At 56.3% G+C, this 27,906-nt stretch overlaps 1 protein-coding gene and 1 pseudogene across 1 annotated transcript in view; one reads left to right on the top strand and one right to left on the bottom strand.

Annotated features, from left to right (window-relative positions):
* The window catches only part of RET (ret proto-oncogene), a 55,905-nt gene that overhangs the window by 17,685 nt on the left and 10,314 nt on the right, over window positions 1-27,906 (top strand). The window contains exons 2-13 of the mRNA XM_069571643.1: window positions 7,820-8,083; window positions 9,848-10,135; window positions 12,461-12,702; window positions 13,986-14,181; window positions 15,485-15,684; window positions 17,828-18,086; window positions 18,800-18,925; window positions 20,462-20,572; window positions 21,375-21,497; window positions 22,453-22,709; window positions 25,152-25,299; window positions 26,715-26,822. Coding sequence (XP_069427744.1) covers window positions 7,820-8,083; window positions 9,848-10,135; window positions 12,461-12,702; window positions 13,986-14,181; window positions 15,485-15,684; window positions 17,828-18,086; window positions 18,800-18,925; window positions 20,462-20,572; window positions 21,375-21,497; window positions 22,453-22,709; window positions 25,152-25,299; window positions 26,715-26,822 — 2,322 coding nt within the window. The remainder of the gene's footprint in view (window positions 1-7,819; window positions 8,084-9,847; window positions 10,136-12,460; window positions 12,703-13,985; window positions 14,182-15,484; window positions 15,685-17,827; window positions 18,087-18,799; window positions 18,926-20,461; window positions 20,573-21,374; window positions 21,498-22,452; window positions 22,710-25,151; window positions 25,300-26,714; window positions 26,823-27,906) is intronic.
* On the bottom strand, window positions 5,043-7,058 carry LOC138430015 (ras GTPase-activating protein-binding protein 1 pseudogene; annotated as a pseudogene).

Here is a 27,906-nt window from a genome sequence, read left to right on the forward strand (position 1 = left end):
TGTGGTCTTCCCAGGCTACACCCACCTGAGGCCAGCCCTGCCTGCACCCACACTCTCATTCCCTGACTTGGACCATGTGTTTTCCCATCTAAAAGTGTCTGTGACAAGGAGGAGCATTAAGGCGGCCATGCCCTGAGCAGGGACCACCTGGGAAGCATTTTAAGTGCATTTTAGACTGCTTCTGTTCACAGTCAACGCCCAACCCACAAATCCCTTTTGGCAGCAACAGACCAGGCCCCACGTGGGCCCCGTAGGACCTGGCTCAAGAGATGAGAGCAGGCAGTGCTCTCATCCCGCACATGAGATCTGTATGGTGGGGACTGGACCAGCTCGGAGGTGGGGGCTCCCTGGAGCTCAGGCACCTCCCAGCCCCCCGACCACTGAAAGTACATGTGCTCAAGGGGGCCCAAAGGGAGGAGCCCCATTCTGGATCTGCTCCTCGCTGCCTGGCAGGTGGAGTGAGCATCTCACCCCGCTTAGAAGACCCATCTGCAAGGCCCCCCCCACGGGTGGCTCCCAGGGCCGCCGGTTCTTGCATAGCTGACCAAGGCCACAGGGTTTATATCCCGAGAGAATAAGGAGGCAGAAGTCGTGATACTCTGCTGATGTGGGTGCAGGCTTCCCACAGCATCCTTGCCAGTACTCCGGGGACGAGAATGCAGACCTCACTTCTCCACGGAGGGCTCTGGCACACCAAGGAGAGCTGGTGGCCAGGCAGGCTGGGAGACACAGGCTGCCCTCGGCTGCGGGCCATCTGGGGAACCCACCCACACCCACCCTGGGCTTCCCCGCTCCCCACCAGCTGAGTCTCCTGCAGCTCTGTGTTGGGGCCTTGCAGGCAGCATCTCAGATCGCTAGTAGTTGGTGCTCACCTTTCTGCCAGGATGAGGAAGAGGCTGGCAGCCCGGCCCCAGCAGAGCCCCCTTCCCACCCAGCATGGTGTCACGAGCCTGGACTGCCACCAGGCCACCACCCTGTAAAGCCACTGGGAAATCTGTCATTCTCTTTGTGGCCAGAAAGTCAAGCTTCCCGAGAGATGGTGTGACCTCAGGGATTGCTTTCTACTGCAGGCCAGCGTCCCTGACTTGCGGTCACCACTCAGGGCTTGGGGTGGGGGTGGAGGGTGAGCACAGTAACCGTGGGTTCCAGACTGTGTGACATGGGGTTGAGCAGGCCGGTGAGGTCTGTGCCGCTGAAAAGACGGCCGTCCGAATCCCAATCCCCTGGCTGGCTATGCGTGTGCCCTCGAGCATACAAACAACTTTCTTCCTGTCCTGCCCCAGTGGCTGCTTGCAAAGCAGTGATCCCATCAGCAGCTCTGTCTGAGGCTGCAAAGAAAACGGGTGGTCACCGTGTGCACGGGGCCTGGCCTTGCGCTGTGTGGGTCCACCTGGCCAGGCTCACCCCACTCTGTACCTTTGAGAGGCGAGGTCGGCGGATGAAGTGGGCCAGGTCCTCTGGAGAAGGTGGCAGTGGAGGGAAAAGCAAGCCACTCCTCTTCCTGTCCATGGGGCCGTGAGCATCGTCTTCCCAGCCCCTTCCCCAGCCCCCCACAGCCCACCCCAGAGCTCCCCCAAGACCCTCTGACTTGCAACCTTCATGGAGTGTTGGAGGGAAAGGAAGCCAGGCTGCTGCTTATGAATCAGGCACTTGTCTTGGGGCAGCAGGCCTGGGTCTGGTGTTGACCCCCACTTTGCCTTCCCAGACCTGGCCTTACTGGGGCGGGACAGGGGGCCGCTGTGGGCTGGGAGCCCTTCTGATTTCTGTGAGGAGGGCAGACCCAGGGTTATTACTCTTCCAGGCAGCGCAGTGGGGCTCCAGTGCACTAGAGGTGGGCAGCGGCAGCCAAGCCCCACCAGGCAGCCCCTCTGCGGCTGCCCCTTCCCTCCCGTTGGCTGAGAAAACACCACAGGGGCACTCCTGCCTTTGTCACAAAAGCAGTGATGAGCAGTGCCTTAGGGTCCTCTTGGGACCCCAAACTGTGTCCTTCTCAGGAAGCGCGAGCCAGTGCAGTGAATCCTAGCTGTGCAGGAGGATCTGTCAGCTGCGGCCCGTCACTCTGCCCAGCTTGCAAAAGGCCTGCTCCGAGCTGATGCCATTGGCTGCCCTTTCACAGAAGCCTGGACAAGGCCAGTCTTGAGGCCATTTAGGGCTGACACAGTTCTCTGAGCTGCCGGCTGTCCCTGCTAGGGTTGGCTACTAAATCCCAAAGAAAGGAGCACCCTGAGTGCATCTGAGAGGCAGCCCATGTCCTCATGGCCAGTCGGGAGGCTGTGGGACGGGAGGGTGGCATCCAGCCACGTGTGGGCGGCTCCTGGCGTGGCCTCTACCAGTGAGACCCTTGGCAGGGGAAGTCAGGTCTCAGCGCTCCCTCCCCAGAGTTCCTCAGGGTGACTTCTTCCTGGGGCTCCTGGAACTGCCACCCCCTTGGATGGCAGGCAGCATGGTGCTCTGGGTGGATCCCCTCCTCCAAGAGGCGGCGGGGCAGGAAGGCCACAGTGCAGAGCCCGACTTGAGCACAGGGCCAGCTCCTTGGAGTTCAGCTGCCCTTCCCAGTACCTCACCTGCAGAGGCCCAGTGATTCTGGGTCCCACTCCAGGGACAGCACTCCTAGGGAGCAGTTTTCCAAAGGTCTGATAGGTCAGCGCTGTGCCTGCAGCCCCCTCCTTCCATCTCTGTCTTTAGTGCCAGGTATGCAGGGCCAGGCCTTTGGCTACTGGCCAGACATCTCTCTCCTCCATCGTCTCCCCCTTACTCCTTACCCTCCTTTGTTTTCTTCCTCCTTCCCTCTCTCTCCCTCTGTTTCTCTTCCTGTTCCCTCCCTCTCCTGCTGGCTCCGTGGCCCAGGCCTGTCTGGCAGAGGAGCACACACTGTGGGTGGGCGGGACGCAATCAATGCACACTTCCCTCCAAGTTGGCATTCCCAGCCGGGCTGCCTTTGAAGTCATCCTTGGGAGACCTGGCACAGTGCTGTCAACCTTCCAGCTTTCTCACTGTTTCGATCCAAAAGGTCTTAACCTGTTCTCCTCACCTGACTCCACCTGGCACTTGTTTCCTACACACAAGTGTGTCTTCAAGGACCCAGGCAGCCCCAGGGTGTCTTCCACTGTGCGGAGCGGACCAACCACTCACCCTGGTGGCTGCAGGAACAGCAGAATGTAGGTGGAAACAAACTGATTGAAAAGAGAACCCGTACTTACACACAAGTACAGGGTTTCTCGTGTTTGCTTTGTGCGGTAGTATTTTTTGTGCTTTGTAGAGAATATTGGCAGGTTCTCAATGGTTTTTTTAAGCATCGCCTGCCCATTTACCCATCTTTTTAAAACTTCTTACTATTTAAAAATAACTTTTCATGATGCAAAATGTTGAACATACACCAAGTCAAGAAAGTAGTAGGCTGAGTGCTCCGTGGGTTCACCCAGCATGGCCACAGTCAGCATCCCTCTTCCTCTTGGCATTTTACAGCTCTACTCACAGCCCCCTTGGTGATGGATTTAGGCCACAGTTACACAGGTTGAAACGCAGAAATCTTGGCTGTATGTTGTTGACAAATGGATGTGCCTGTGTGACCCCATCAGGATATGAAACCTATATGTTTCCCAAAATGTGCCCCCTGCTTTTCTAGTCTGTCACCTCCCCCACCCGCAACTGGTTCAGTTCAGTTCAGTTCAGTTCAGTCGCTCTCTGTGACCCCATGAATTGCGGCACGCCAGGCCTCCCTGTCCATCACCACCTCCTGGAGTTCACTCAAACTCAGGTCCATCGAGTCGGTGATGCCATCCAGCCATCTCATCCTCTGTCGTCCCCTTCTCCTCCTGCCCCCAATCCCTCCCAGTATCAGTCTTTTCCAATGAGTCAACTCTTTGCATGAGGTGGCCAAAGTATTGCAGTTTCAGCTTTAGCATCAGTCCTTCCTATGAACACCCAGGAGTGATTTTCTGTCGCCTAAAATCAGGCTGGAACGGCGCCACGTGATTCTTTTGTGCTGCTCCTTCCACTTGGCAGGATGTATATGAGATGTGTCCAGGCTGTCGTGTGTATCAATAGTTTGTGCCCCGTCCTGACTGCATAGGGTTCCGTGGTGTGATGGACCGAGATTTGTTATCTAATCACCTGCTGGAGAACATCTGGGTTCTTTCCAGTTCTTGGCTCTGTGAATAACCCCAGCATTTGTGAACAAATCACTTGACGGACATATGTTTTCATTTTTCTCAGATAGATGGAGTGGAATTTTTCGGTACTATGGTAGAAGCGTGTTTGACTTTAGGTGAATATTTTGTTACTTATAGGGGCTTCTCAAGTGGCACAAGTGGTGAAGAACCCCCCTGCCAATGCAGGAGGTGTAAGCGATGCGGGTTTGATCCCTGGGTCAGTAAGATCTCTTAGAGGAGGGTGTGGCAGCCCACTCCAGTATTCTTGTCCGGAGAATTCCAAGGACAGAGGAACCTGGAGGGCTATAGTGCATAGGGTTACAAAGAGTTGGACACAACTGAAGCAACTTAGCGTGCACACACGTTGTTACTTACAAAGTGCCCTAGTTCATCTTTGGGGACCCCTGCCTGCTCTGCTTGTCTGGCAGCGTCTTGTACACTTGAAAACTCTGGCTCCAGGTGATTTGTGCAGAAGTCTAGGTGGAAGCAGAGTGGTTTACGTGCTTATCTGTCTTGGGTAATTGAGGATGATTTTGTGACTGTTTATGCTTCCTCACTTCCTCCTTTTTCTGTTTTATTTTATTTTATTTTTTTAGGGGTCTTTTTTTTTTTAAATTATTTTCTTTAAACAATTGCCAAGACTGGAATCAAAGATAAATAGAAGGCACAAAGTTTTGCTCTGGTTTTGTGTTACTTAGATTTGGAAACTTTTTTTGTTCTTTTTTTCTTTTTTTACAAATACAAATTAAACTTGAAAAAAAACTCTACTTCAAAAAAAAAACTAACAGTTCAAGAAAAGCTTATCAGTTGCATTCTAGACATTTAAATCTATCTCACAATTTAAATTCCAATGTCAAAAACAGTAGATTTTAGAATTGTTTTGTGATCATGTTTTAAAAGAAAACTCGAACACCTTTTATTCAGTTTTTAACCACATCAATGAGAATCAAAATTGTCAGTTTTTCCAATGGCAATTTCTCCACACCAGAAGATAGTCATGACTCTCAAAGAGGAAAACAATTTGGGTTTCTCCGGTCTTCAAAATGTTTATCAAATCCTGTAATTCTCACAGGCTTTTGAAACACATAGAAAGTAAGTAAGAAATAGTCCAGTGAATGAAACATACCAAATGTCAGTAAGAAGCAAGACACATTCTTTTGGGGAAACTGTTAAAAAAAAATATCCAGTCTGTATATGCAAATAAAGCAAAGAAATTCAGTCTTGTTTTTCTTCTTTAAAAATCCATTTTTCCTAAAATATCATTCCACAAAATTGGAAGTGAAGGACGAAAAGGTGGGGAGCAGGGGAGAGAAGGAGCACACACCATTAACACAAAAAGTAAAATTGTACAAACTTAAGCAGTTTGTGATAGACTAGGATCATATTCCAAGATACCAAGGTTGGCTGAAGAAATTCATCATTCTGTGGGAGCTAGTTTGTACTGCTGCCTGAAGACTGGTGAAGAGTATTTCACTGCCTTGGAGCAATGCTCCTGCCCACTCCAAATCCTGGTTTCTGCACCATGCCTCCACGAGGTGGGCCTCTCATGCCACCACCCAGCCCACCTCGAGGGCCTCCAGGTCCCCGCAGGTGGTTATCCCGGCGGTCCCCTTCACGGGCGGCTCGAGTCTTCTTTTCTTCCACATTCAGACAGACCTCTCCTCTGAACATGATGGGCCTGTTGCTAAGCACCTTCTGAACAGGCTCAGAATCATCAAACACAACAAACCCAAAATTGGGTAATTTCCCACCACTGTTAATACGCAGTTCTACCACATTCCCATAATTTTGAAAAAAGTCTTTAAGCTCTGACTTGTCCACCTCATGAGGCAGGTTGCCAATGAAGAGCTGGTGACTGTCAGGATGTCTCACAATTCTTCGGGGTTCCACATCGCCTTGCTCACCAGCCTCACGGACTGGTCTGGGTCCCCTCTGGGGAGGAATATTTATTCGCTGTTCTCGCGCCCTCTGATCCCTCTGAGGCCTCTGAAGTGGAATCTGAGATTCAGGCTTAGACTCCGGGTGAGGCTGTGAAGCTGGTACTTTAACAACATGTGAGGGTATCCCAGTAACTGGAACAGCTCCACTGGGTGGAAGGTTCTTACTGGTCACAGATGCCCAAGAAAAGGTTCTCAAGTCCTCCTGCACTGTCTGGGCTATGTCTGCTGGTGCTGGAGAAGAACTCTTCTGAACATCCTCAGGAGCAGTTTCTTCCAATACTGGCTCAGACTTTTCCTCCTGGACTTCAGATACAGGTTCCTGCTCTGGTCCTGGTTCCGGTTCAGGCTCTGGTTCAGCAACAGCTTCTTCTAAATGTTCTTCTAAGTCATTGCTGACAGTTTGATCATAAAAAGTTCCAGAATCATCAGGTACCACCTCAGGTGTCTGCTGTCTTTCTTCAGGCTCCTCTACTTCTTCTTCAGATTCCTCCTGAGGTTCAGTGATGAAGCCACCAAAGACTTCATCTTGGTATCTGAAGATATCGTTGTGAACATAGAACTTATTTGCAACAGAGCCCTCAGGAGCAAGGACAAAGGTCTGCATGAATCTCCTTAAAGCCTGGTTGTTATTAGAGAGCAAGCCCATCACCTGGACCACCACACCGTCATTCAGAGTAGCATGAGCATCAACGTGGCGGATCTTAGTGTGGCAATTGGTGAAGTTTTGTGACATCACTTTCCTGTGGATTTCTTTCTGTCCATAGACGGCATCTGCTGGCTTTCCGTTTGAATCCAATCCCCCATGGACATAAGAAGAGTTCTTTCCATAAAACCTGTGTAGCATGTCTGGGGCCTGGTTCAACAGTGTATAATACTGTCTCACAAATTCCCGCCCGACCAGCAGGGGACTAGGCTTCTCCATAACCATTGCTTTGGTCAATTCAGCCTCATCGGGGCGTTTCAGGAGTAAAGAAGAAACACAAGTTGCTCCGCACAGTGCCTGGCACATAGTGAGGGCTTAGAAAAATGTTAGTTATTATCATCACTCAATACCCATGAACTCGCTGCCCCTTTACTCCCTGTAAAAAAATTCGAAAACCTAGGAGCAGCATTTCGGCTTCCAGTGTCGAAAAATTCTCACCGCACTTCCGTGCCTCACCTCCCCCCTCCCGCACCACCACCACCATCAAAGAAAAGCCTCCTCTGGTCTAGGAGGAGCCCCCACCAAAGGAGGAAGGCCTCGCTAGCGCGCGGGGAAAGCGAGCGGGAAAAGCTGACGATCCGGCCGCGCGGGGCCCCAGGCCCCCAAGATCACCCTGGGGCCCGGGCGGCGGCCGCGGCTCGCCCCCGCCCCGCGTGGCCGTTGGGCGCGGCACGCGGACGCGGACACGGCCACGCGCGCCGGGCCAGTGGGGGCGGGAGGCGGAGAGTCGCCGCGCGCCCGTGCCCTCCTTTTTCTGTTTTAAAGCAGTGTATTTGCAGCTAGTGTTTAGCTCTACAGATAACTGTGTGTTGATGTTCTTAGGACTACAGACGAGAAAGACCTACTTAGATCAGAATTTTAAATTAGTAAGGTTTTCTTTTTGGCCCACAAGGAAGCTATTACTAAAATGTGAAGTCAAGCCGCTGGGAAAGCTGATCTGCCTGGGAGGGCTGCTGGGCTTTGCCGTCTCGATCACCGTGGTCTTCCCTCCCTCCCTCCCTCACGTGTTTCCCTGCCTCCCACAGCCCCGCTGGGACTCTACTTCTCCAGGGACGCTTACTGGGAGAAGCTATACGTGGACCAGCCAGCCGGCACGCCCCTGCTCTATGTCCACGCCCTGCGGGATGTGCCGGAGGAGGTGCCCAGCTTCCGCCTGGGCCAGCACCTCTATGGCGCCTACCGCACGCGGCTGCACGAGAACGACTGGGTCCGCATCCAGGAGGACACGGGGCTTCTCTACCTTAACCAGAGCCTGGACCACAGCTCCTGGGAGAAGCTCAACATCCGCAGTAAGGGGGGGCCCTGACCCCACCCCCACACGCCTCACTGCCCACGCCCTGCCCTGCCCTCTCCTTGTCCCTCCTCAGCGCCCATCACACAGTTCCTAGGGAGTGAGGTGGGGCTGTCCTCTTTGTTCAGCCCGTGAGGGAGCCAGGATGAGCTTGAGGACCACTGAGGACCCTCAGGCCTTCTGAGGCTGTTGGGATTTTGGAGAACTTATGTGTAGGACTTGAGGGGCTCACTCCGTGCTGGCTCCAAATGTCTTTTCTAGTTGGATTAACAGAGATGTGGGGTTGTGAGAGAAGAGTTAAGAAAGGCTAGAAAAGTCCCAAGATGTTGATTTAGCGGATGGTCTGGAACTTGGTGGAGAAGCAGCTGTTTGCACGGAGAACCCACCTTGCCGTCAGCAGCAGGCTGTCCTTGGCACCTGGTGAGGACTGGGGCCTGGTGCCAGGGAGGAAAGTGGACAGGAGGAAGGCCTGGCCGGCTGCTCAGAGCAGGGGTCCAAGCTGGAGCGAAGCCCACGTGCAGCCCTGGCACTGGGAGGAGGGTGTTTGTGGAGCAGAGTGCTGCCTTGTGGCACCAAATGGTGATCACAGCCCCACCTCCTGCTCCACAGACGGGGCCTCCCTGGACCCTCACGCCAGCCCTGAACTCCTGTGAGTGCTGAGAGCCAGGCACTGTGCTGTGAACAGTACTGCCAGAGTGGAATTTGCCGAGGGTCTGAGTTTCATAGGAGGCGTGTTCTGTCCTCATGCACCTGCCAGCTCTAGTCAGGAGAGAAATCATGGTAATTAGAACAGAGAAAGTTTACATGGAGAATTATTAACCACAGCAGGGAACTGGAGCAACAGAGGACAGGCTAGGGAGAAGCAAGGACTGATGAATATGGGAGGAGCAGATGTGAGGCGGGGACACTTCCCTAGGGCTGAGATAGAAGGCCCAGGAAGAGCCCCTGCCCCAGCTGAGATCCAGACGGGTTGGAGGGGTTTGCTATAGTGCCTCCATGATGGAACTTGCCAGAAATCCCCTCTCGAGGTGCTGGGGAAGTCTGTGTCTCTGCAGGGGTGGCATGGTATTCCCTGGGTCCAGTGGTTAGGACTCTGCACGTTCATTGTTGAGGTCCTGGGTTCAGTCCCTGGTCAGGGGACTAAGATCCCACAAGCAGCAGCACGGGCAAAAATAGAATAGAATAAGTGTTTTATTTCTATTTATTTTTAATTGAGGGATAATTACTTTACAATATTGTGTTGGCTTCTGCCATACATCACAATGAATCAGCCACAGGTATACATACGTCCCCTCCCTCCTGAAACTCTCTCCCACCTGCCACCCAATCCCACCCCTGTAGTGTTTTTAAAAGTGAGAAAAGAAAGTGCCTGGGGCAGTGGGTGAGGGAGAGAAGGGAGGTCGCCTGAGGTGCCAAGAGCCCTCCTTGGGGAAGCGCTCCATCTTAGACCCAGGGCTCAGGGCACCTCTCTGAGGAAGGGTATTTGAACTGAAACTCAGAATAACCAGAGAGGTGGGCCTGTGAGGCACCCCCAGACAAGGGAGCAGAGCCTCAGGGCCCTGAGGCTGCCAGATCCCAAGTCCAGGGCCGTAGCGGGGCAAGCAGGAGGTGGAGGCCAGGGCGGGGTGCCCAGCAGAGCCCTGCAGGCCTTGGTGAGAACTAGGCTTTGCACCAGCCCCGAGCTTCTGCCCTCTCCCCATTCAGGTCCCAGCTAGGCAGGTGTGGCTGACGCCCCGGTGGGGCCTGACTTGTCTCTCTGCAGACGGCGGCTTCCCACTGCTTACCGTCTATCTCCGGGTCTTCCTGTCACCCGCGTCCCTTCGTGAGGCCGAGTGCCAGTGGCCGGGCTGTGCCCGAGTGTACTTCTCCGTTATCAATGCCTCCTTCCCGGCTTGCGGCGCCCTCAAACCCCGGGAGCTCTGCTTCCCCGAGTCAGGCCTGTCCTTCCGCATCCGGGAGAACAGGCCCCCTGGCACCTTCCACCAGTTCCGCCTGCTGCCCGTGCAGTTCCTCTGCCCCAACATCAGCGTGGCCTACAGGCTCCTGGGAGGTGAGTGCCAGCTGCATGGAGCCTTCCTCGATGCCTGCCGAGTGCCAGGCGCAGTGCTGCGGTTCCTCTACATGAGCTGTCCACGTTGACTCTGCACCACCCCATCATCCATTCATTCAGAGGCCCACGTGTATCTCATGTATGCAGGCCACAGGCCAGGCATGGTTCTCGGGACCAAGGATGAAACAGTGAACAGTTCAGGCCCAAATCCCACCTGTCTGGACCTTCCCCGCCCGTGGCAGGTGGAGACCACACAGGCGCTAAGGATGTTCGGTGGCCTCTGAAGGGACTAGGTGGGAGGTAAAGCTGAGAGGGCATAGAGTGGTGGAGACCACTGTCCCAAGTCAGGTGGCTGGAGCAAGGTAAAGGGGGTGCCCAGCAAGCAGGGTGAGCTCCTTCGAAAGTGCCAAGGGGGAAGTGTAGCTGGAGAGGAGGGCAGAGGCTGCTGAGGGCAGAAATATTCAAGGGAGGGGGCAGGACTTCCTGGTGAGGGGACTAGGGAGCCATAGAAGGTATTTGCAAGGGTTGCGGGGGAGGGTGTCATTGACAGGATATAACTTCCCTTTAAAAGGTTAGTCTGGCTGATGTGTGAAAAATGATTTGGGGTGAGTGGTTTGGAGGAAGCAGGATGAGTGGTTTGAGAGGATGAGGCTGGGGTTGAGGGTGGAAGCCTTTAGGCCACAAGAAGCAGACAGGTTCTGGGCATGTTTTTGCAGGAAGATCCAGCAAGATTTCCTGGGGAGTTGAATGTGGGAGATTCACAAGGGGACAAAGCATGGTTCCAGGATTCCGCCTGGGCCGCTGTAAGGACAGTGGACCTTGTCACAAGATGGTCCTAATATACGATGGCCCTGGGGAGGCTACACGGATAATGGGGTAGGGGAAGGGCACTGGATTCGAGTGGAGATAAGAGAAGGCAACTGAGCCACCATGAGTGAGGTGCCATTAGACAGTTTAAAGGGGACTTAAAGGGGACACTTACTACGCTGGTCAGCTAGGAAATGAAGCCTGGATTCCCACCAAGTTGATGGCACCCACCACACATGGTCATAACGTTCGAGGAAACCTCAGTAGTGTGAGGAAAGTAGTCACTCACACTCCCAGCGTCCTTTCATTTATCCTGCGACAGGGATGGATGTCTTTGTACAAAACTGTCCCCAAAGCTTATGGTTTAGTGTGCTGCCTTTTTCACTTAAAAGAAAAATAAAAGCTGTTTTTGTAACCATAAGCAATAGAGGGAAACGTGTAATCCACGTGTAATAACATGGCTTTGATGTGATTTTTCCACCAAGTGGAGTTGACAGCCCTCCTGAGGTTGGCTATGGGGTGGTCACTGTTGACCTTCAAGCCTCCTGCTTTTCCCCCTTTCTGGGTCATTTCTGGAGGATCAATTCCAGGACAGGCTTGGATTGAAGAGTATGTTATTACTGGTCCTCCCCTCACCAGGTTGCAGTGAGTCATTGAACTCACAGCAGTGTCTGGTGACGAACACAGCATCTCATCTTCTGGGGCTTCCCTGGTGGCTCAGCTGATAGAGAATCCGCCTGCAGTGCAGGAGACCTGGGTTCGATCCCTGGGTTGGAAAGACCCCCTCCCTGCCCCGGAGAAGGGAACAGCTACCCACTCCAGTATTCTGGCCTGGAGAATTCCATGGACTGTATAGTCCATGGGGTCTCAAAGAGTCAGACACAACTGAGCAACTTTCACTTCACTTCATCTTCTGGCGAGGAAACTGAAACGCAAAGAGACAGAGCCGTCAGCCTCAGGCCGCACAGCCTGCAGGTGTATAGGGCAGGGATCCAAACCAGGCAGTCAGAAACGTGTGTGTTAGCGTGAAATCACACCAAACGTCCCCCATGTTGGTTTTCAAGTCGTGGAATTGTGGCTTTTTTCTCACATTCTCTAAAATGAGCATGTCTTGCTTCCATAGTTAAGAAAATTGCTAACAGTTTTTTGAAAACCAGCAAACACTAGGAGCTGGATCTCTGGGCCTGCAGCCTGACTGGTGCCAGCCCTCACCACAGAGGAGGCAGGCAAGGTGTGTGAAGGGGTGTGCCCCTCCTAGGTGATCAGGCTGAGGACCTGAGGCAGACCTCCTGGTCCCCGCTCTTCCCTGTCAGCACCGGTGCAGGCTGCAGGCACAGTGACGCTCAGAGCATAGTCTTCACTGCAAACTGTGCTTGGTGTGGAGCTGAAGAAGGGCCGCGGCCCAGGCCCAGCATGCACCCCAGCTCTGTCTCCTCTCCTGTGGGCCCCTGAGGAAGGCAGCTCGCCCTCCCCGCAGCTCGGGGTCATCCCGGGGTTGCTGGTCTGCTTGGTGCTCAGGTGAGAGTCTGCCTTTCCGCTGCGATCCGGACAGCCTGGAGGTGAGCACGCGCTGGGCCCTGGACCGCGAGCAGCGGGAGAAGTATGAGCTGGTGGCCGCGTGCACGGTTCGCGTGGGCGCCCGCGAGGAGGAGGTGATGGCGCCCTTCCCCGTGACCGTGTACGACGAGGACGACTCTGCGCCCACCTTCCTCGGGGGCGTCGACAGCGCCAGCGCCGTGGTGGAGTTCAAGCGGAAGGAGGTGCCTATGCGTTTGTCTGGTGCTCGTCTGGTGTCTGTCGCCTCTCTGTTGGGCATCTGGGTCCCTCCATGCGTCATCTGTCCTTGGTGTGTTCAGCTGTCCACCTAGCCATCCAGTCATGTGGCTGACCACTCTAGCTATTCGTCTTTCATTGTCCGTCAGTCTGTCTGTGGGGGTTTGTTGGTTTCCAGGACGGCTGAGGAGGAGAGAGGACCAGCCCCACTGGCACCGAGCTGACCCCTGCCCTGGGAGGCGGGCGAGGGGAGGGGCTGGGGTGCCGGTGGGGTTGGGGGTAGGGGTGCCCAGCCTCTGACTCAACCGGCAGGGCTCACATCAGAGGGGCGCAACTGTGCTGCTGCACAGGCGGGGCGCGCTGCCCCACGGAGACGAGAGGACATCTGCCAGGAGGGCGTTCCCTTCTTCCGGCTGTCAGCCCCTCAAGGGAGGGCCAGTGAGTTCAGGGAAGGTACCCCGGAGTGGAGGAAGACGGGCCCTTGGATCTGACAGGGATGTCCCTGCGCCGCCCCGCACGCATCGGGGCCCCGCCTTCCTCTGGCCCCGCAGGCGGAGCGTGACTGCCACCTGCTGGGCCCTGGGCTATCCTGCAGCCGACAGGCTGGCGGGAGCAAGGGGAGGGTCGGGGTCGGATATCCGGTGGTTGCCTGCTTCTCTGGGCGCCCCGGAGCAAGTTTGGTGGATGGATGGGCAGGAGGAAAGCACATGGCGTAGGGAGGTGTCTCATGAGCCTGGGAGGGCAACTCCACGGTGACACTCTGGAGCCTGGTCAGTAGTGAGAGCAGAGATGACCTGTGACTTTACTCAGAACCCCCACTCATGACCCCATCCAACCTGGGGTACAGAAGAAGCTTTAGGAGAGCATTCTGGTGGACACTGTGCTTAGGTCCCAGCTCTGTCGTCTGTCACTCCATGATGCTGAGCTAACTCCTCCACTGTGCGGGGCCCAGCTTCCTCAAAGGAGAGCCGGGCTGCCCACTCTGCACTGTGGGGACCTGGATGAGGTCTTCCACAGAGCACCAGGGCATCTGCTCTAACCCATAATCACGGGAAGTCTGGAGATGCCGTCGCACCTGTTGCAGAGGTGAGGTGCAGTGGCCCAGGAAGGGTGACAAGCATGCTGGCTGGGGGCCCCTTGCGGCTTGAACCCTGGTCAGTCTGACCCTGGAGCCAGCTCTGACCGCACACACCTGATCCACCTGTGGGGCACGTGCCCTGCTATGCGCTCTGGCTTTCGGGGCCCTGACTGGCCCCCGTATGCTTTGCAGGGCACAGTGGTGGCCACGTTACGTGTCTTCGATGCAGACGTGGTGCCAGCCTCCGGGGAGCTCCTGAGACGGTACACGAACACGCTGCTGTCTAGGGACACCAAGGCCCTCCAGACCTTCCGAGTGGAGCACGCGCCTAATGAGACCCTGGCCCAGGCCAACGGCAGCTTTGTGCGGGCAACTGTGCATGACTACAGTAAGAGGGGACCAGTGTGGCCTGACGGGGCCCCCTTGGGAACAGGCGGCCCGCGCTCCGTGGGCAGGGCAGCACCCTGCACACATAAACACCTATCCTGGCCCCCTCAACCCAGGTGGCCACCCCTTCCAACCTTCTTCCCAGCCTTTGTCTCTGCTGGGCTCACCTTGGCCACCTTGGTGGGTGTTTACAGGCTGTCCTTTCTCCCTGAACTGTCCCAAGGCCGAGGCCGACCCTGCCAGGACCCCACCACACTACCCTGTGCTGACCACGCCAGGGCTCACTGTAACACCTGTCTCCCTTTGGCCCCTGGCACCAGCTGTGCCACCTCCTAGGTGCTCAAGTGCTCAGGGATCCTTGACACCCAACCAGCAACTCTCCACTAACAGGAGCTGATGTCCAGTAGCAGCTCTGTGCCCTCAAATTGAAGGGTTCTGGGATGACTGTCCCGTCTGGCTTCTGAAACATGCCCGCCCTCAGGGCTAAGCACCATGTGCCCCCAGGGCTCATCTGCAGGACGCCAAACCTCCCGGCCTCCCTCACCTGCCCTCCTGCCTGTGTTTTGTAGGATCACCTTTCAAATATGCCCCTTGTGCTTGGATCCTTGTTTGGGGACCTGCTTCTGGGGAACCCAGGATCACTGGTGCCTTTACCCCTTTCTGCCTGGCCTGATCCTATTTCCCATCTTCTCCTTCCTCACCAAGCCTCTGATGACCTCTGTTCTGTGTGAGGGGAAATGTCATCCTTGCTCCTGCACACTCACTCTATACTCCACGTGCTCCCAGAGATCCTCACCTTTGTGCTCCACTAAATGCAAATCTTAGCCTTGGCACACAGTGACTGCTCAGGAGTGTGGAAGCTCCTGGGTGCTTGAGGCTGTGGAATCTGAGGGTCCACAGGAGGCTGGTGCTGTTACAAGAAGTTCTCAGGGGCCAGGACAGTCTTCCTGGACCTTGATGGTGGTGATGGTGGTGGTGGTGGGTCTTTACCTCTGTGTGCTTGCCCCCGACATGCATCTTTCTTATACATGTGCACACACACACATGCCTTGCTGAGGTTACCTCCTAGCTGAGGAGGGTCTTCTGGGTTCAGCTCAGCACAGTGACTCATGTTTAAAGTAGTTCAACCTTAGTGCCTCCTGCCAGGTCTGTTGTCTGCGTACCGTGTGGGTAAAAGTACCTGCTGTCACACGTATACCCATGTGTCCAGGGAATGCTTTGCAGGGGAGATGTGCAGCAGCGTGGGGCAGTGGTCTCCACCCTGGGCAGGGCCCCTGCCCATCATCACATGCCTCCACCCGCAGGGCTGGTTCTCAACCGGAGCCTCCCCATCTCGGAGAGCTGGGCTGTGCAGCTGGCCGTGCTGGTCAACGACTCAGACTTCCAGGGCCCGGGGGAGGGTGTTGTCCTCCTCCACTTCAACGTGTCTGTGCTGCCAGTCAGCCTGCGCCTGCCCAGCGCCTACTCCTTCTCGGTGAGCAGGCGGGCCCACCGCTTCGCCCAGGTGAGCCCCTGGCCTCTTGCCAACCTGGGGAGGGGAATGGAGGAGCAGTGACCCCCAAGATGGGGGGTCACATGGGGGACATGTGTGGGCACCCCCTCCCTGAGCACACAGAGTTGCTCCCTGGGGAGCAACAGGCACAGAGCCAGGGAGGCTAAGGCCGTGGGAGAATGGAGCAGTCGTGAGAGGGGCTGGTGGGCTTTGTGGGCCCATCTTTGGCCTCTCCCTTCTCAGCATTTTTACATTTTTTGCTAATGAAAGAGCAGTGCCAGGTAAATCTATGCCAACTTGGAAAGATGTTCCGGGTGAATGAAGTGGGAAAAGTACTTTGCAGAAGTATTGGTCTCAGATGGCTCCATATGTTCAAAACCAAGTCTTCATTGCCGGAAATTTCCAAGTGTGCAAACACAGGCATTAGTGGAGACCTCTGCAGGGAAAGACAGGGAGTGCTTCTACTTTCTACTTTCCTGCAAGTCTGTTTGCTAGAGCTTATTTTGCGTTTGTCATCAGAAAATAGTGGTTAGTAGTAGGAAAAAAAAGAAAAGGAAAAGTAGTAAGAATTCATCAAAAGGATATAAGGGATAGACAGGAGCGATCTCTTTTCCTCATATCAGCCAGTGTCTAACGTTTTGGTGCAGTTCTTTCTAGAATGTTTCTCTGAAGCACTTTTTAAAGTTTGCTTGCGGTTACGCCAAGCATATGACTTAACATACTGCATTCTCCTAATGGCATAGCTGTGGCCATGTCCCATTTAGGGTCATCTTCTAAATAGGACAGCAGCTTTGCCAGTTTCTGTGGTTGGTTCCCGTGCCCTCTCCGCTCCTGGCAGCCACTCAGGACCTAGCACAAGAAGAGCCCCACCCTTGGACACAGCCCGACTCCCCACCTGCCACCCCTGCCAGGCCTTTCCTGGAGGTAGAGGGCAAGGGTGGTGAGAGGTGATGGAGCAGAGGAGCCTGAGGAGTGTCCAGGGGGGCTGAGGTGGGCACAGGCATTGCCAGGGCTATGTCAGCAGAGCCAGACAGTGGGGAGGGTGATGAGGGCTGAGTGGGAGTGGCTTCTGGGACGGCGGGCCCTGCCAACCTCTGCGATGCCCCCCAGCCCTGCCCACTAAGTCTTTCCCTGGGCCTGGACTCAGGAGGGTGCGGGGACCTGAGTCCCATCCCAGCCTTACACACACTGTAGTCTCTCACCAGCCCCCCCTTAGTATTAGAAGTCCAGTATGATTATAATTGAAGGTGGTGACCTCAGGCAATCTTGAGGATCATAGGAGAAAGTGGAAGTGAACCTGCTGTGCACAAGGAAGTGCTCAGAGCCCAGGAGGTGATTTTGTTGTGGTGTCAGGAGTGGGCTTGGTGGAGCCTGGCTCTGCCCTGGGCCGGAGCAAGGCTGAGCAAGGGCCTGGCCTATAGCTGCAGGCAGGGGGCACTGTGCCTGCTGCCAGTCCCCCAGCCCTTGGCCTTGACTAGTCAGAGCTTCTGATCTCAAGCCCCAGCAGCCCTAACTCCAACTTGGGTGGTGAGGGAGGGAAAAGGAGAGTTCCAGGCCCCAGTGACCACTGCGGCCATGAGGCATGCCTAGAGAAGTATCCCTTCTCTCCCCGGGGTTCTGGCCCAAGTCTTAGGAGGCTCCAGGTCCCGGGTGGGACAGTAACCCTGCTGTGTGAACTGTGGCCCAGGTGCCGTGCTCTGGCTGACCAGGCAGGAGACCCAGACAGGACACTAAGGATGGACCCTAGTGGTCCCCAGAGCATGACGGGCCTGCCCAGAGGAGAGGGAGGTGTGTGGGAGGCATCCAGGCTGCCTTTGTGCCTGAATGAGGGAGCAAGTGAGGAGTGAGCTGGGCAAGCCAGCAAGCGCCTCCCTGGAGGGCCAGTCCCTAAACCAAAGCCCGGAACCCTGTGTTCTTTCCACCTCCAGCTCCCAGGAACAGGGGTGAAGGGTGGTGTCATGGCGTGGGCAGGGCCAGGCCAGGCAGGCAGATGGGTCTACAGACTCCAGGGGCCTGGAGGATGGGGAGATTGGGGGCCGCAATCTCTGGGCTGAGTGGGAAACTGTCCTGGGACTCAAGCTGGCACGGAGTCCCTCCAGCCACTGTCCCAGGTGGTCCAGCCACCCAGCTAAGGGTTCCCTGATCCCATGCCTAGATCGGGAAAGTCTGCGTGGAAAACTGCCAGGAGTTGAGCGGCGTCCAAGTGCAGTACAGGCTGCAGCCCTCCAGCGCCAACTGCAGCGCCCTGGGGATGGTCACCTCGGCTGAGGACACCTCGGGGACCCTGTTTGTGAATGACACGGAGGCCCTGCAGCGGCCCGAGTGTGCCCAGCTCCAGTACACGGTGGTGGCCGCCGAGAAACCAACCCGCCAGCAAGCCCAGGCCCCGCTGCTCGTTAGCGTGGAAGGGATGTGTGAGTGCCCAGGCTGCGGGAAGGGTCAGGGTGGACGGCGCATGGCAGAGCTTCAGGCTGTTCCTGTAGAAGGGTGCGGTCCTGTACCCCGTCGCTGACTGGTGGGCTTCCTTGAGCCTCCTCCTCTGTAAGATGAGAAAACAGCACACACCTGCACTGGAAGGATGACGGGGGCGGGGTGTACACAGTTCAGTGCAGAGTGACAGCGTGTGGGTGGCCCCTGCTGCCCATCGCCCTGTCAGCAGGCCCTACCTGCGCACTTGTTTTAGGGCTGCCAGGTACTATAGGACTCAGGCTGAGTGTGAATTTCAGGTAAACAGAGCAGTTTTCATGGTAAAAGTACGTCTCATGTAGCCTTTGCAGCGTGTTAGAAGACAAACTCCCCTATGTCTCTGTGGTATTAAGGCTTTGTTTACACAAAGCAGGTATTCACTGTTCTCTGAAGTTCAAGTTTAACTGGGTGTCCTGTGTGTCCCTGGCTGAGTCTGGCCACTTCCCATCCTCACTCCATACTCAGCGCCCTAGCTGCCCCCACTGTGTGACGGTGATGCCACCCCATCCCCCAGCAGCCCTTTCACCACCCCATGCCCGCAGAGCTTAGTGACTGCCTCCCCTCTGGGCTCAACTCGTGGGGACAGCTCAGCCAGTGCTGCCTGCACCCGTGGGTGCCCGTGGCAGGCTGGCCCCCTGGGACTGCTTTCTGCCACCCCTAGACGTGCCTGAGGAGCCTGGCTGCCCCCTGTCCTGCGCGGTCAGCAAGAGGCGGCCCGAATGTGAGGAATGCGGTGGCCTGGGCTCTCTGACGGGCAGGTGCGAGTGGAGGCAGGGAGACGGCAAAGGTAGGCCCTGGGCGGAGCCGGGTGGTGGGGAGCGTGATGCGGGCTGAGTGGGAGTGGGGTCTGTGCGGGCGGGCCCTGCCAGCCTCTGCGCCACCTCCCACCCCTGCCCATCGAGTCTCCCCCTGCGCTTGGTCCCTGCCGCGGCCCCTGATGCCGGGAGACGGTGGTCACGAGCGCAGGGAGCAGGGAACTTTCCAACTGTTTATCACAGATGGGATCACAGGCGCCTGAGGCTAAACTTGCTCTAGACTTGAAAAGGTTGGGACCAAAGTTGAGCTGTGTGTGTTTTCTTTTTACGTTATTCTAAAATTCTGAATTTCTTTTTTTTTTTTTTTTAATTCTGAATTTCTGTATTGGTGCCCAAACCAGATGGTAATTAACATGTATATATCCATTTCTCTACCCGTAAACACACAAATACACATGCAGTTGTGAACGTGAAAGTGGAAGTGTTAGTCCCTCACTCCTGTCTGACTCTTTGCGACTCCATGGACTACAGTCTGCCAGGCTCCTCTGTCCATGGAATTTTCTGACAAGAATGCTGGAGTGGTAGCCAGTTCCTTCTCCAGGGATCGTCCCAAGCCAGAGATCGAACCCAGGTCTCCAGCATTGCAGGCAGACTCTTTACTATCTGAGCCACTGTATTCACCCAGTGCCTTCTTTTTTTGAACTTTTTATGTTATGTTGGAGCATAGTTGATGAACAATGCCGTGTTACTTTCCAGTGTACAGCACAGTGATTCAGTTACACAGATACATGTATATATTCTTTTTCAAATTTTTTTTCCATTGAAGTTTTTTTAGAATATTGAGCAGAGTTCCATGTGCTATACAGTAGGTTCTTGTTGGTTATTTTAAATATAGTGTGTGTACATGTATATCCCAAACTCCCTGACTATCCCTTCTTCCCACTCTTCCCCCCATTCACCCAATGCTTTTGGACACATAGTTCACAGACCCTTTTCGAAGATCTCTTGCTAATATTACTGTGCATCCAAGAAGTGGAGGAATTAAGGTAGGCTACACTGTTGACATGTCATTTATAGTTGGCTTTACTCCATGAAAACACAAACCTTAAAGTAACTCAAAATATCCAAAATGGTCTTCAGAGAGGCTCTATCCATGAAGTCCCAGCCCAGGGGACGTGGACCCAAATAGAAGGGACCTGGGCAGGCTTGGGTGTGGACAGTGGCTGGCTGCCAGCTGGGCCCGCCAGTCTGAGGGTCCCACCCACAGTGCGGCCTGGAGAGGGTCCCAGCCTCTTCTGGCCTCTCTGATGTGAGCCTGGCTCAGCTCTGGGACTGCCTGGCTCCTCTGGCCCTCACCATCCTGGCTGCCCTGCACCTCAGGGATGCCCCGCTGGTGGGGCTCTGTGTGTGGTTCTTCTCTGCTCAGATCTCAGTTTGCTCTTCCTTGCAGGGGATGGGGTGGGGTACAGGGTTGACCTGAAAGGCCCTGGGGTGCTACCTTCCTGGCTCTGCAGTCCGAACAGGGCAGCTGCTCCCTTGTGCTCATACCTGCCCGCTCTGTGTTGTAGGGATCACCAGGAACTTCTCCACCTGCTCCCCCAGCATCAGGACCTGCCCCGATGGCCACTGTGACGCCGTGGAGAGCAGAGACCCCAACATCTGCCCCCAGGACTGCCTCCGTAAGCAGCCTGATGAGCCTGCATGGTGAACCTGAGCAAGCAGGAGCCTGGATGGGAGGGGGAGCGGGCAGTAACCACTCTCACCTGGACTTCAGCCAGACCAGCCGAGTTCCTGGGTTTTGAGTGCCTAGCACTTTCCTAACGTTTTGTTTGAATAAAGGTGCTCCTCCCCCAAAACTAGAGCTTGCTGGCTTGACCCACACTCTCCAGTGTTGCCCTGGCCAACTCATGGGGCACTACTCCCTGTCCCCGTTTTGCTGACTCCCAGCTGCCCCTGCTACCCCTTTTCTGCTTCTGAAAAGTTACCAAGTGTGGACCTTGGCCAGGGCCCAGGGCAGCCTAGGGGTTCCTCCTCTTGCCCGATACGGCCAGGGAGCTGGTTTGGGGGCCCATCATGCTGCGACTGGGGCTTCCCAGATGGTGCTAGTGGTAAGGAAACCCACCTGCCAACGCAGGAGATGCGCGGGTTTGATCCCTGGATTTGGAAGATCCCCTGAAGAAGGGCCTGGTGACCCACTCGGTATTTCTGCCTGGAGAATCTCATGGGCAGAGGAGCTTGGTGGGCTACAGTCCATAGTGTTGCCAAGAGTTGACATGACTGAAGCGACTTAGCACACACACATGCATGCTGAGGCTCCTGCCCAGGGTGACCCAGACTTCTGAGCTCACTGTGCTCCCTGGGCCCGAGAGTGCTGACATCAGGTGGGGAGGGGCCTCTCATGATCCTGTCTGGTGGTCCTGGCTGGCCAGGTCCCCCTGGAGGCTGAGAGTGGGCTGCTGAGTGGGTGGTGTCTGTCCTCAGGGGGCGGCAGCATCATTGGTGGGCACGAGCCTGGGGAACGCCGGGGGATTAAAGCTGGCTTCGGTATTTGCAACTGCTTCCCTGAGGAGAAGAAGTGCTTCTGCGAGCCGGAGGACAGCCAGGGTGCGTTGCGGTGCTGGGGGGGGGGGGGGGGGGTGGCAGAGCTGGCTGGGATCCCGATGCCTCCCTGAGCCTCCAGGGAGCGAGGGAGACGATTGCAGGGAGAAGAGATACCTAGGAGAACTTCTCCTTCCCTGGGGTCTCGGTTCCCCCATATGTGCCGACAAGGAGCTGGCTCAGGGATACTAAGACCGCCTTGTGGCCTGAAGTTCCTTTTTTTTTTTTTGGCAAGGCTTGTGGGATCTTAGTTCCCCAACCAAGGATTGAATCTTGGCCACGGCAGTGAAAGCTCCCTGTCCTAACCGCTGGATCACCAAAGAATTCCCTGGCCTCAAGTTCTGTAATAAAGATTGGACTGAAAAATTAGTTCTTCCACCAAATAACTCAGCATCTACTCAGACTGTCCCTGTGTAGAGCCTTTCCTGGGCCTGTGGCATTGGGCAGTTGGGTTCCCCCTCCCAGCACCCTCCAGGTGCTTCTTCTAGAACAGGGGGGCCCCACTGAACACATGGGGAGCTTTTCTGGCATTTGAGTGGTCATTGGGACGGCCCAGATCCTGGGCTACTTGTCTTTCCTCTCCACTATATATTGAACATAAAATAACAGAAGATATCAGGAGCGCAGGAGAAGAGCTTCTCCTCCTGCCCCGAGGGCCCCTGGGCCTCTGGCTTCAGTGCAGCGTTCTAGGGTGGGGGGTGGGGTGGGATGCAGGGTTGCACAACTGGTGTGTGACCTCAGGCAGGCTGCTTATAAATGCTCATTCCTTCCAGAAAAGGGCAGTAACAGTCTCCTGTAGCAAAAACATACAGAACAGTACCTGCCACGGGTCTGGAGGGTTGGCAGGCAGCTCACAGTCGGTCACAGCAGCCGCTTCTTGGCTGTCGCAGGTGTGGCTCTGTGGGGTGTTGGGGGTCCCTTTCCTGGGGTGTCTTCTCTCACGGCCCCCGCCTACCCGCAGACTCCCTGTGTGATGAGCTCTGCCGCACGGTGATCACGGCGGCCGTGCTCTTCTCCTTCATCGTATCTGTGCTCCTGTCCACCTTCTGCATCCACCGCTACCACAAGAACGCCCACAAGCCGCCCATTGCCTCGGCCGAGATGACCTTCCGCCGACCCGCCCAAGCCTTCCCGGTCAGCTACTCCTCGTCTGGTGCCCGCCGGCCCTCTCTGGACTCCATGGAGAACCAGGTTTCGGTGGACACCTTCAAGATCCCGGTGAGGTTCTCCGTGTGGCAGCAGGGCCAGAGAGGAAGCCGCTCCAGGGAGCTTGTGGGTAGCCTCTGGCCTAGGGCAGCTGGGGAAGGGATGGGGGGACAGAGGGTGCAGGGCCCCTAGGGCTAGTGCACCCTTGCCCACTGGGAGGACCCTGTGAGCTTCCAGCCGTCCTCTACCTCCGCTGAGCTGCCCTTCAGGGAGGGCAGAAGGCAGGGGTGGGGCAGAGAGCGTGAAGCAGGGTGGAGAAGGATGGGCGCTGATTTAAATGAGCGAGATCTGGGCCGTTAGGTTCCAAGAAGAGGGCAGGCCATGCTGTACCCACCTGAGATCTCTTCTGCGGAGGCCCCAAGTGCTGGAGGACAAAGTCTGGGGGGAGGCCCTGAGGAGGAGTGTGAGTTTTATTATCAGCGGGTAGGACCCCCCCTAGGGCTGGGGCCCGTGTTCTGCCTTCATTTCCACAGGTTGCTCTGCTGGGGAGTCTGTTGGGTAGGAGCCCCGTGATGAAACACTGTCCACATCCAGGCGAGACACGCTGGCGGGTGGGGGGCTTGGCCAGGGGTGGCAGCAGCCGGGAGGGGCGTCTGTCCGTGGCTTGGAGAGTGGGGGTGCTGAGAGGCCTCTCAGGCATCTGTGGGGGAGCCCAGCCCCAGGATTCTGTGACTGGCCTGCCAAGGCGGGAAGAGTCAGCCGGAGCCGCCTCCTCCAGGGCATGGTCTGGGCCTGCAGTCAGTGCGGGAGCCTCAGACACCACCTCCTGCCCGACCAGGCCGCTCCTCTGCCTGTCTGCCCTCCAGTGTGCTTGCTGAGGAGACTGAAATGCTATGGGGACTGTAGCTGAGTGATTGGAACCCCCCACCTGCTGAGTGATTGGAACCGGCAAAGTCAGGAGGGAGGCCCCTGTGGCCACCACATCTGGGAATGGCCCTGGTGGCCCAGGGATGAGCCATTTGATCGCCTTATATGCCCTGGCGGTGTGTGCTGAGATGCACAGTGAGAGCGGTTCTTCTCTGGGGGGGCCACGGTCCATTTTCGGCCTCCAGCCCAGAGTGCAGAGAAGCCAGAGCTGGGCATGAGGCCCAGGGGCCACACTAACCAGCTCTGAGGTCTTAGACACATTATTCGACCCTTTGGCCTTAGTTGTGTTTCACGTAAAGTGGGGAGGACACTTTGGGTTTTTGGCACTTTTAAAGAGAAACAAATCAGTGATATCCCCTCTTAGCCCAGTCTCTGTGTGCAGCCAGTCGTTATCCAGTGCAGTGTGGACACCAGGGCAGTGGCACTGTGTTGTCACCTTTGAGCCTGACTATGGGTTCTTGGTGGAGGAGGAAATGGGAACCCACTCCAGTGCCTGGAGAATCTCATGGACAGAGGAGCCTCGTGGGCTGTAGCCCATGGGAGTCAGACACGACTGACTCTTTTGCAACTTAAAGAACAAGCAGAATGGGTTCTTAGGGAAACTGAGACACCAGGACGCCTGGGGAGCTGGCTGGAAGGCGCCCCTGACTGTGGTGCTGAGAGGAGGCTGCCTCTGCTCCCAGACGTAAGAACACAGGGCTCTGGTCCCTGCGCGGCAGTAGGTCCCCAGTGGTGGTGTGTCTGTGGGTTAGGCGAGCCTGGCAGGCACATCATAAGCAGCCCCTGGAGCCACACCCAGCCGCAGTGAGACTTGGGGACCTGGGCACCCGGTGTTGACGGGAGGGCAGCTTCCAGACAGGCTTCAGCATCCCCAGAGTTCAGGTCTTCGAGCCAGCCTCGGGGTCTGGGAAGGCCCCACCCCAGAGGGGTCTTCAGTGGGCATGGCGTGTTGGGAAGGCTGGTGTGTGCAAGTTCTAGGCAGTGGCTGGGCTGTGGGGGAGCAGATGCTTCCACATGCTTCCCTTCCAGGGAAGGGTGGGCGGGGGTTCCTGAGGGGCACAGTGGTAACTTTCTAGAGGCTGCCACACCAGGAAGGTGTCCTTGACACCCCCACCTGTAGCTGGGAGTCCAGGGCTGGTAGGCACCTGGGGCCACAGGTGCTGCTTGAGTTCTCTTGGAAGTCCTGGAGCCTGGGCCGCTGCAGTGCCTGGTGTCCAAAGCAGAGGCGGCGCCATGAGGCTTGGGCCTGACTCCCAGGGAAGGGGCTGTGCTCCTCTGTGAGCACCTGTGGGTGCTGAGTAAACCCTGAGTCCCTCACTGGAGATACCAGGCCCTGGGCGTCTACAGTAGGTGGAGGCCAGTGAGGGTATGAGCATACGGAGTCCAGCCGGTCTGTGGCAACAGCTGCCTTCCTGTGGGGGGACACATCTTGTCATCACCTCAAGGCTTGACTGTGGGGTCTTGCCCTTGGCCATGGTGACTGTCACCTGTCTGCACACTGGAGCTTGTCCGCCGGCTCTTGCCTTCTCCTTTGCTCTTAACTTCATCATCTCTCTTCTCTCTCTTCTTCCTTCACACCCAATGTAGGAGGATCCCAAGTGGGAATTCCCACGGAAGAACTTGGTGCTTGGAAAAACTCTGGGAGAAGGCGAATTTGGAAAAGTGGTCAAGGCCACAGCCTTCCGGCTGAAAGGCAAAGCGGGGTACACGACTGTGGCTGTGAAGATGCTGAAAGGTACCTGACCGGGTAGTACAGAGGGGGCTCTGCCACTCACATCTGCGGGGGCCCCAGCGGGTGGACGAAGCCCTGGTGACAGCCAGGACTCTGGCAGTCAGCCTGCTGCTCCCGAAGAACCAATCCCCCACCCCTGCTCTTGAGCGGCTGCAGTCTAGGGACCCCCACCATGGATGATGTGGGCTGGTGAGGTCCCTGGAGAAGTGGGGTAAGACAGTCCTCCCTTGAGAGCTTCCAGAGCCATGCTGCTTCTGTATCCATGTTGGGTAAAGATCAGAGTTTAAATTAAAAGCCCTTTAGTTCAAAACTGACAGCTCTCCCCACCCCAGTCTGCCCCATTCATTCCTTTCGCCAAGCGTCCACTGAAGTCCTGGTGAAGAGACCACTCGTAAGGACTGGCCCCTGCTCCCCAGGGCCCTGCCTTGCCTAGTCCCCCCTGGCCCTTAGCGGGCCAGCACTGCCCCAGTCTTGCCACAAGCTGGGTATCCTCACTGCTGCTTCTCAGCAGGGACTGGGTAGACAGTCCTCTGCCATGGCCCAGCTCTGGCTCAGCTGGACCAACTGAGGGCCCAGTGGCCATGTGGTGGGCACATTTTGGGCTAACGCACACTGATCTTAAGCAGTCAGGGAGCCACGCAGTGCCAGGTACTTCTGTGTACTTACCCAAGCCCTCAGACTGGGGTCACCCCTTGCCTATGAGACCCCAGGCCCTAAGAGGGCACAGTGAGACTGGCCCTGGGTCACCCATGTGTGGTCCGAAGGGTTCCAATACCCCGTCTCCCAGCTGTCTTATTTCCAGACAAGTCTACGGCCAGAGGCAGTGGCACACCTGGGCCGTGGGATGTGGGGCATGACCCAGGAGGACGGTTTGGCCAGGAGACCTCCACACCCAAGCTCCTGAGTACAACTCTCTCTGCCCTTGGGACTCACGTGCTCAATGTGGCGAGAGGACTTCCGTGAAGTCTCACGGCCTTCACCTTTCTCCAGGGCCTCACATACCCCCATTGCCAAGTGCTTGCTCAGCAGGTGTTTGGGGACACCAGGGAGTCCCTTTACCTCCCCAGAAGGGTTAATGGAGGGGTATCTTTGTGCACCTCTGTCTTTGAGAGATGGTGATTGCAGGGAAATAATGCCATTTGCGTGCACAGCCCAGCCCAGAAGGCTTTCCATGGAAAGATCTGCTCACATGAAAGTGCGCTCCTCCAGTTCTTACTCCCTGGAGGCACTTGAGGCCCCTGTTGACCCTCCGTGGGCTGAGAGTAGCCCCAAGCAGTGAAGTCCTGGCAGGCCTCAGTCTGAACCTGGGTAGGATGTCTGGGAAGGAGACAAGTCTGTATAGACCCCTCGTGTGCGTCTGTGACCCAGCAAGGTGGTAGCAGGGGCTTTGCGACCCGCTTTGTTTCTGTGCGTTTCAGAGAATGCCTCTCCAAGCGAGCTGCGGGACCTGCTATCAGAGTTCAACCTCCTGAAGCAGGTCAACCACCCGCAAGTCATCAAGCTGTACGGGGCCTGCAGCCAGGACGGTAAGAGCGGCCGGGGACTAGCAGCTGCCCGGGCACAGGCCAGGGGCTCCGGGCCGCTCCATTCTGCATTCTCCCCCTTCCCCATCCTTTTCTTCTCTGGCCTGTTCTCTCTCTTCTCGGAAGCATGGCTCTGACTCTGGCCCTCGCCTGGAACTTGAGTGTCAGTGGACCATGAGGGGTGCCACAGGAGTGTTCCTGGGCTTTCCAGAGCTGCCATGAGGTCTCTGGCGACATCCTGGTTGTCAGCCAGCCCCAGGCCGAGCCCCTAAGACAGGGAAGTCCAGAGATGAGCAGTGTCTCCTGGGCACCTACTTAGATATGCCATAACCTCCAGGTGATCTCAGCCCCACCCCAGCCTGGGGTGGCAAAGGCAGCGGCAGCATCACCATTGTTCACATAAGAGCATCCTGCTCTATTGGTCTTCCAAAACTGCTTTGCCACCCTGGGGGCCTCCCACTTTGTGTGTGTGGGGGTGTGAGGGAGGTGGGAGGCCGACAGGGAGAGAGCAGCAGGGACACCAGTCAGCACCAGTAGTGCTCAGGGCCAGGCCTCGGGCAGGACTGTGGCCCAAGAGCAGGCAGGGCAGGGAGAGGGTGGCCATGGGCAGTCCAGAACCTCTGCCTCCATCAGCTGTGCCCAGGCAATACTGTGGCAAGACCAGGGGTACAGAAAGGCCTGACATCTGAGCAACAGCGGTTATCTCCCAGGGCAGCTCCAAATGCAGTGACTGCTTGCCCTGGGCCCCCAGGAAAGAGGTTGTGGTCAACCATCCAGGCAGCTGGCTTTGGAATCCGAAGCCCCTGCAAGATGGAGGAGCTTCCCAAGTGGCACTAGTAATAAAGAACCTGCCTGCCAGTGCAGGAGGCATTAAAGACTTGGGTTCAATCCCTGGGTCGGGAAGATCCCTTGGGAGGGACATGGCAACCCGCTCCACTATTCTTGCCTGCAAAATCCCATGGACGAGGAACCTGGCGGGCTATAGTCTGTAGGTCACACAGAGTCAGACACAGCTGAAGCAACATAGCACTGCAGGGTGGAGAGCAGAGAGATGTGAGAGTGAGCCAGGGCTTGAGTCCTCAGGCTG

Source organism: Ovis canadensis, chromosome 25, assembly GCF_042477335.2.
Source record: "Ovis canadensis isolate MfBH-ARS-UI-01 breed Bighorn chromosome 25, ARS-UI_OviCan_v2, whole genome shotgun sequence".
Lineage (NCBI taxonomy): Eukaryota > Metazoa > Chordata > Mammalia > Artiodactyla > Bovidae > Ovis > Ovis canadensis.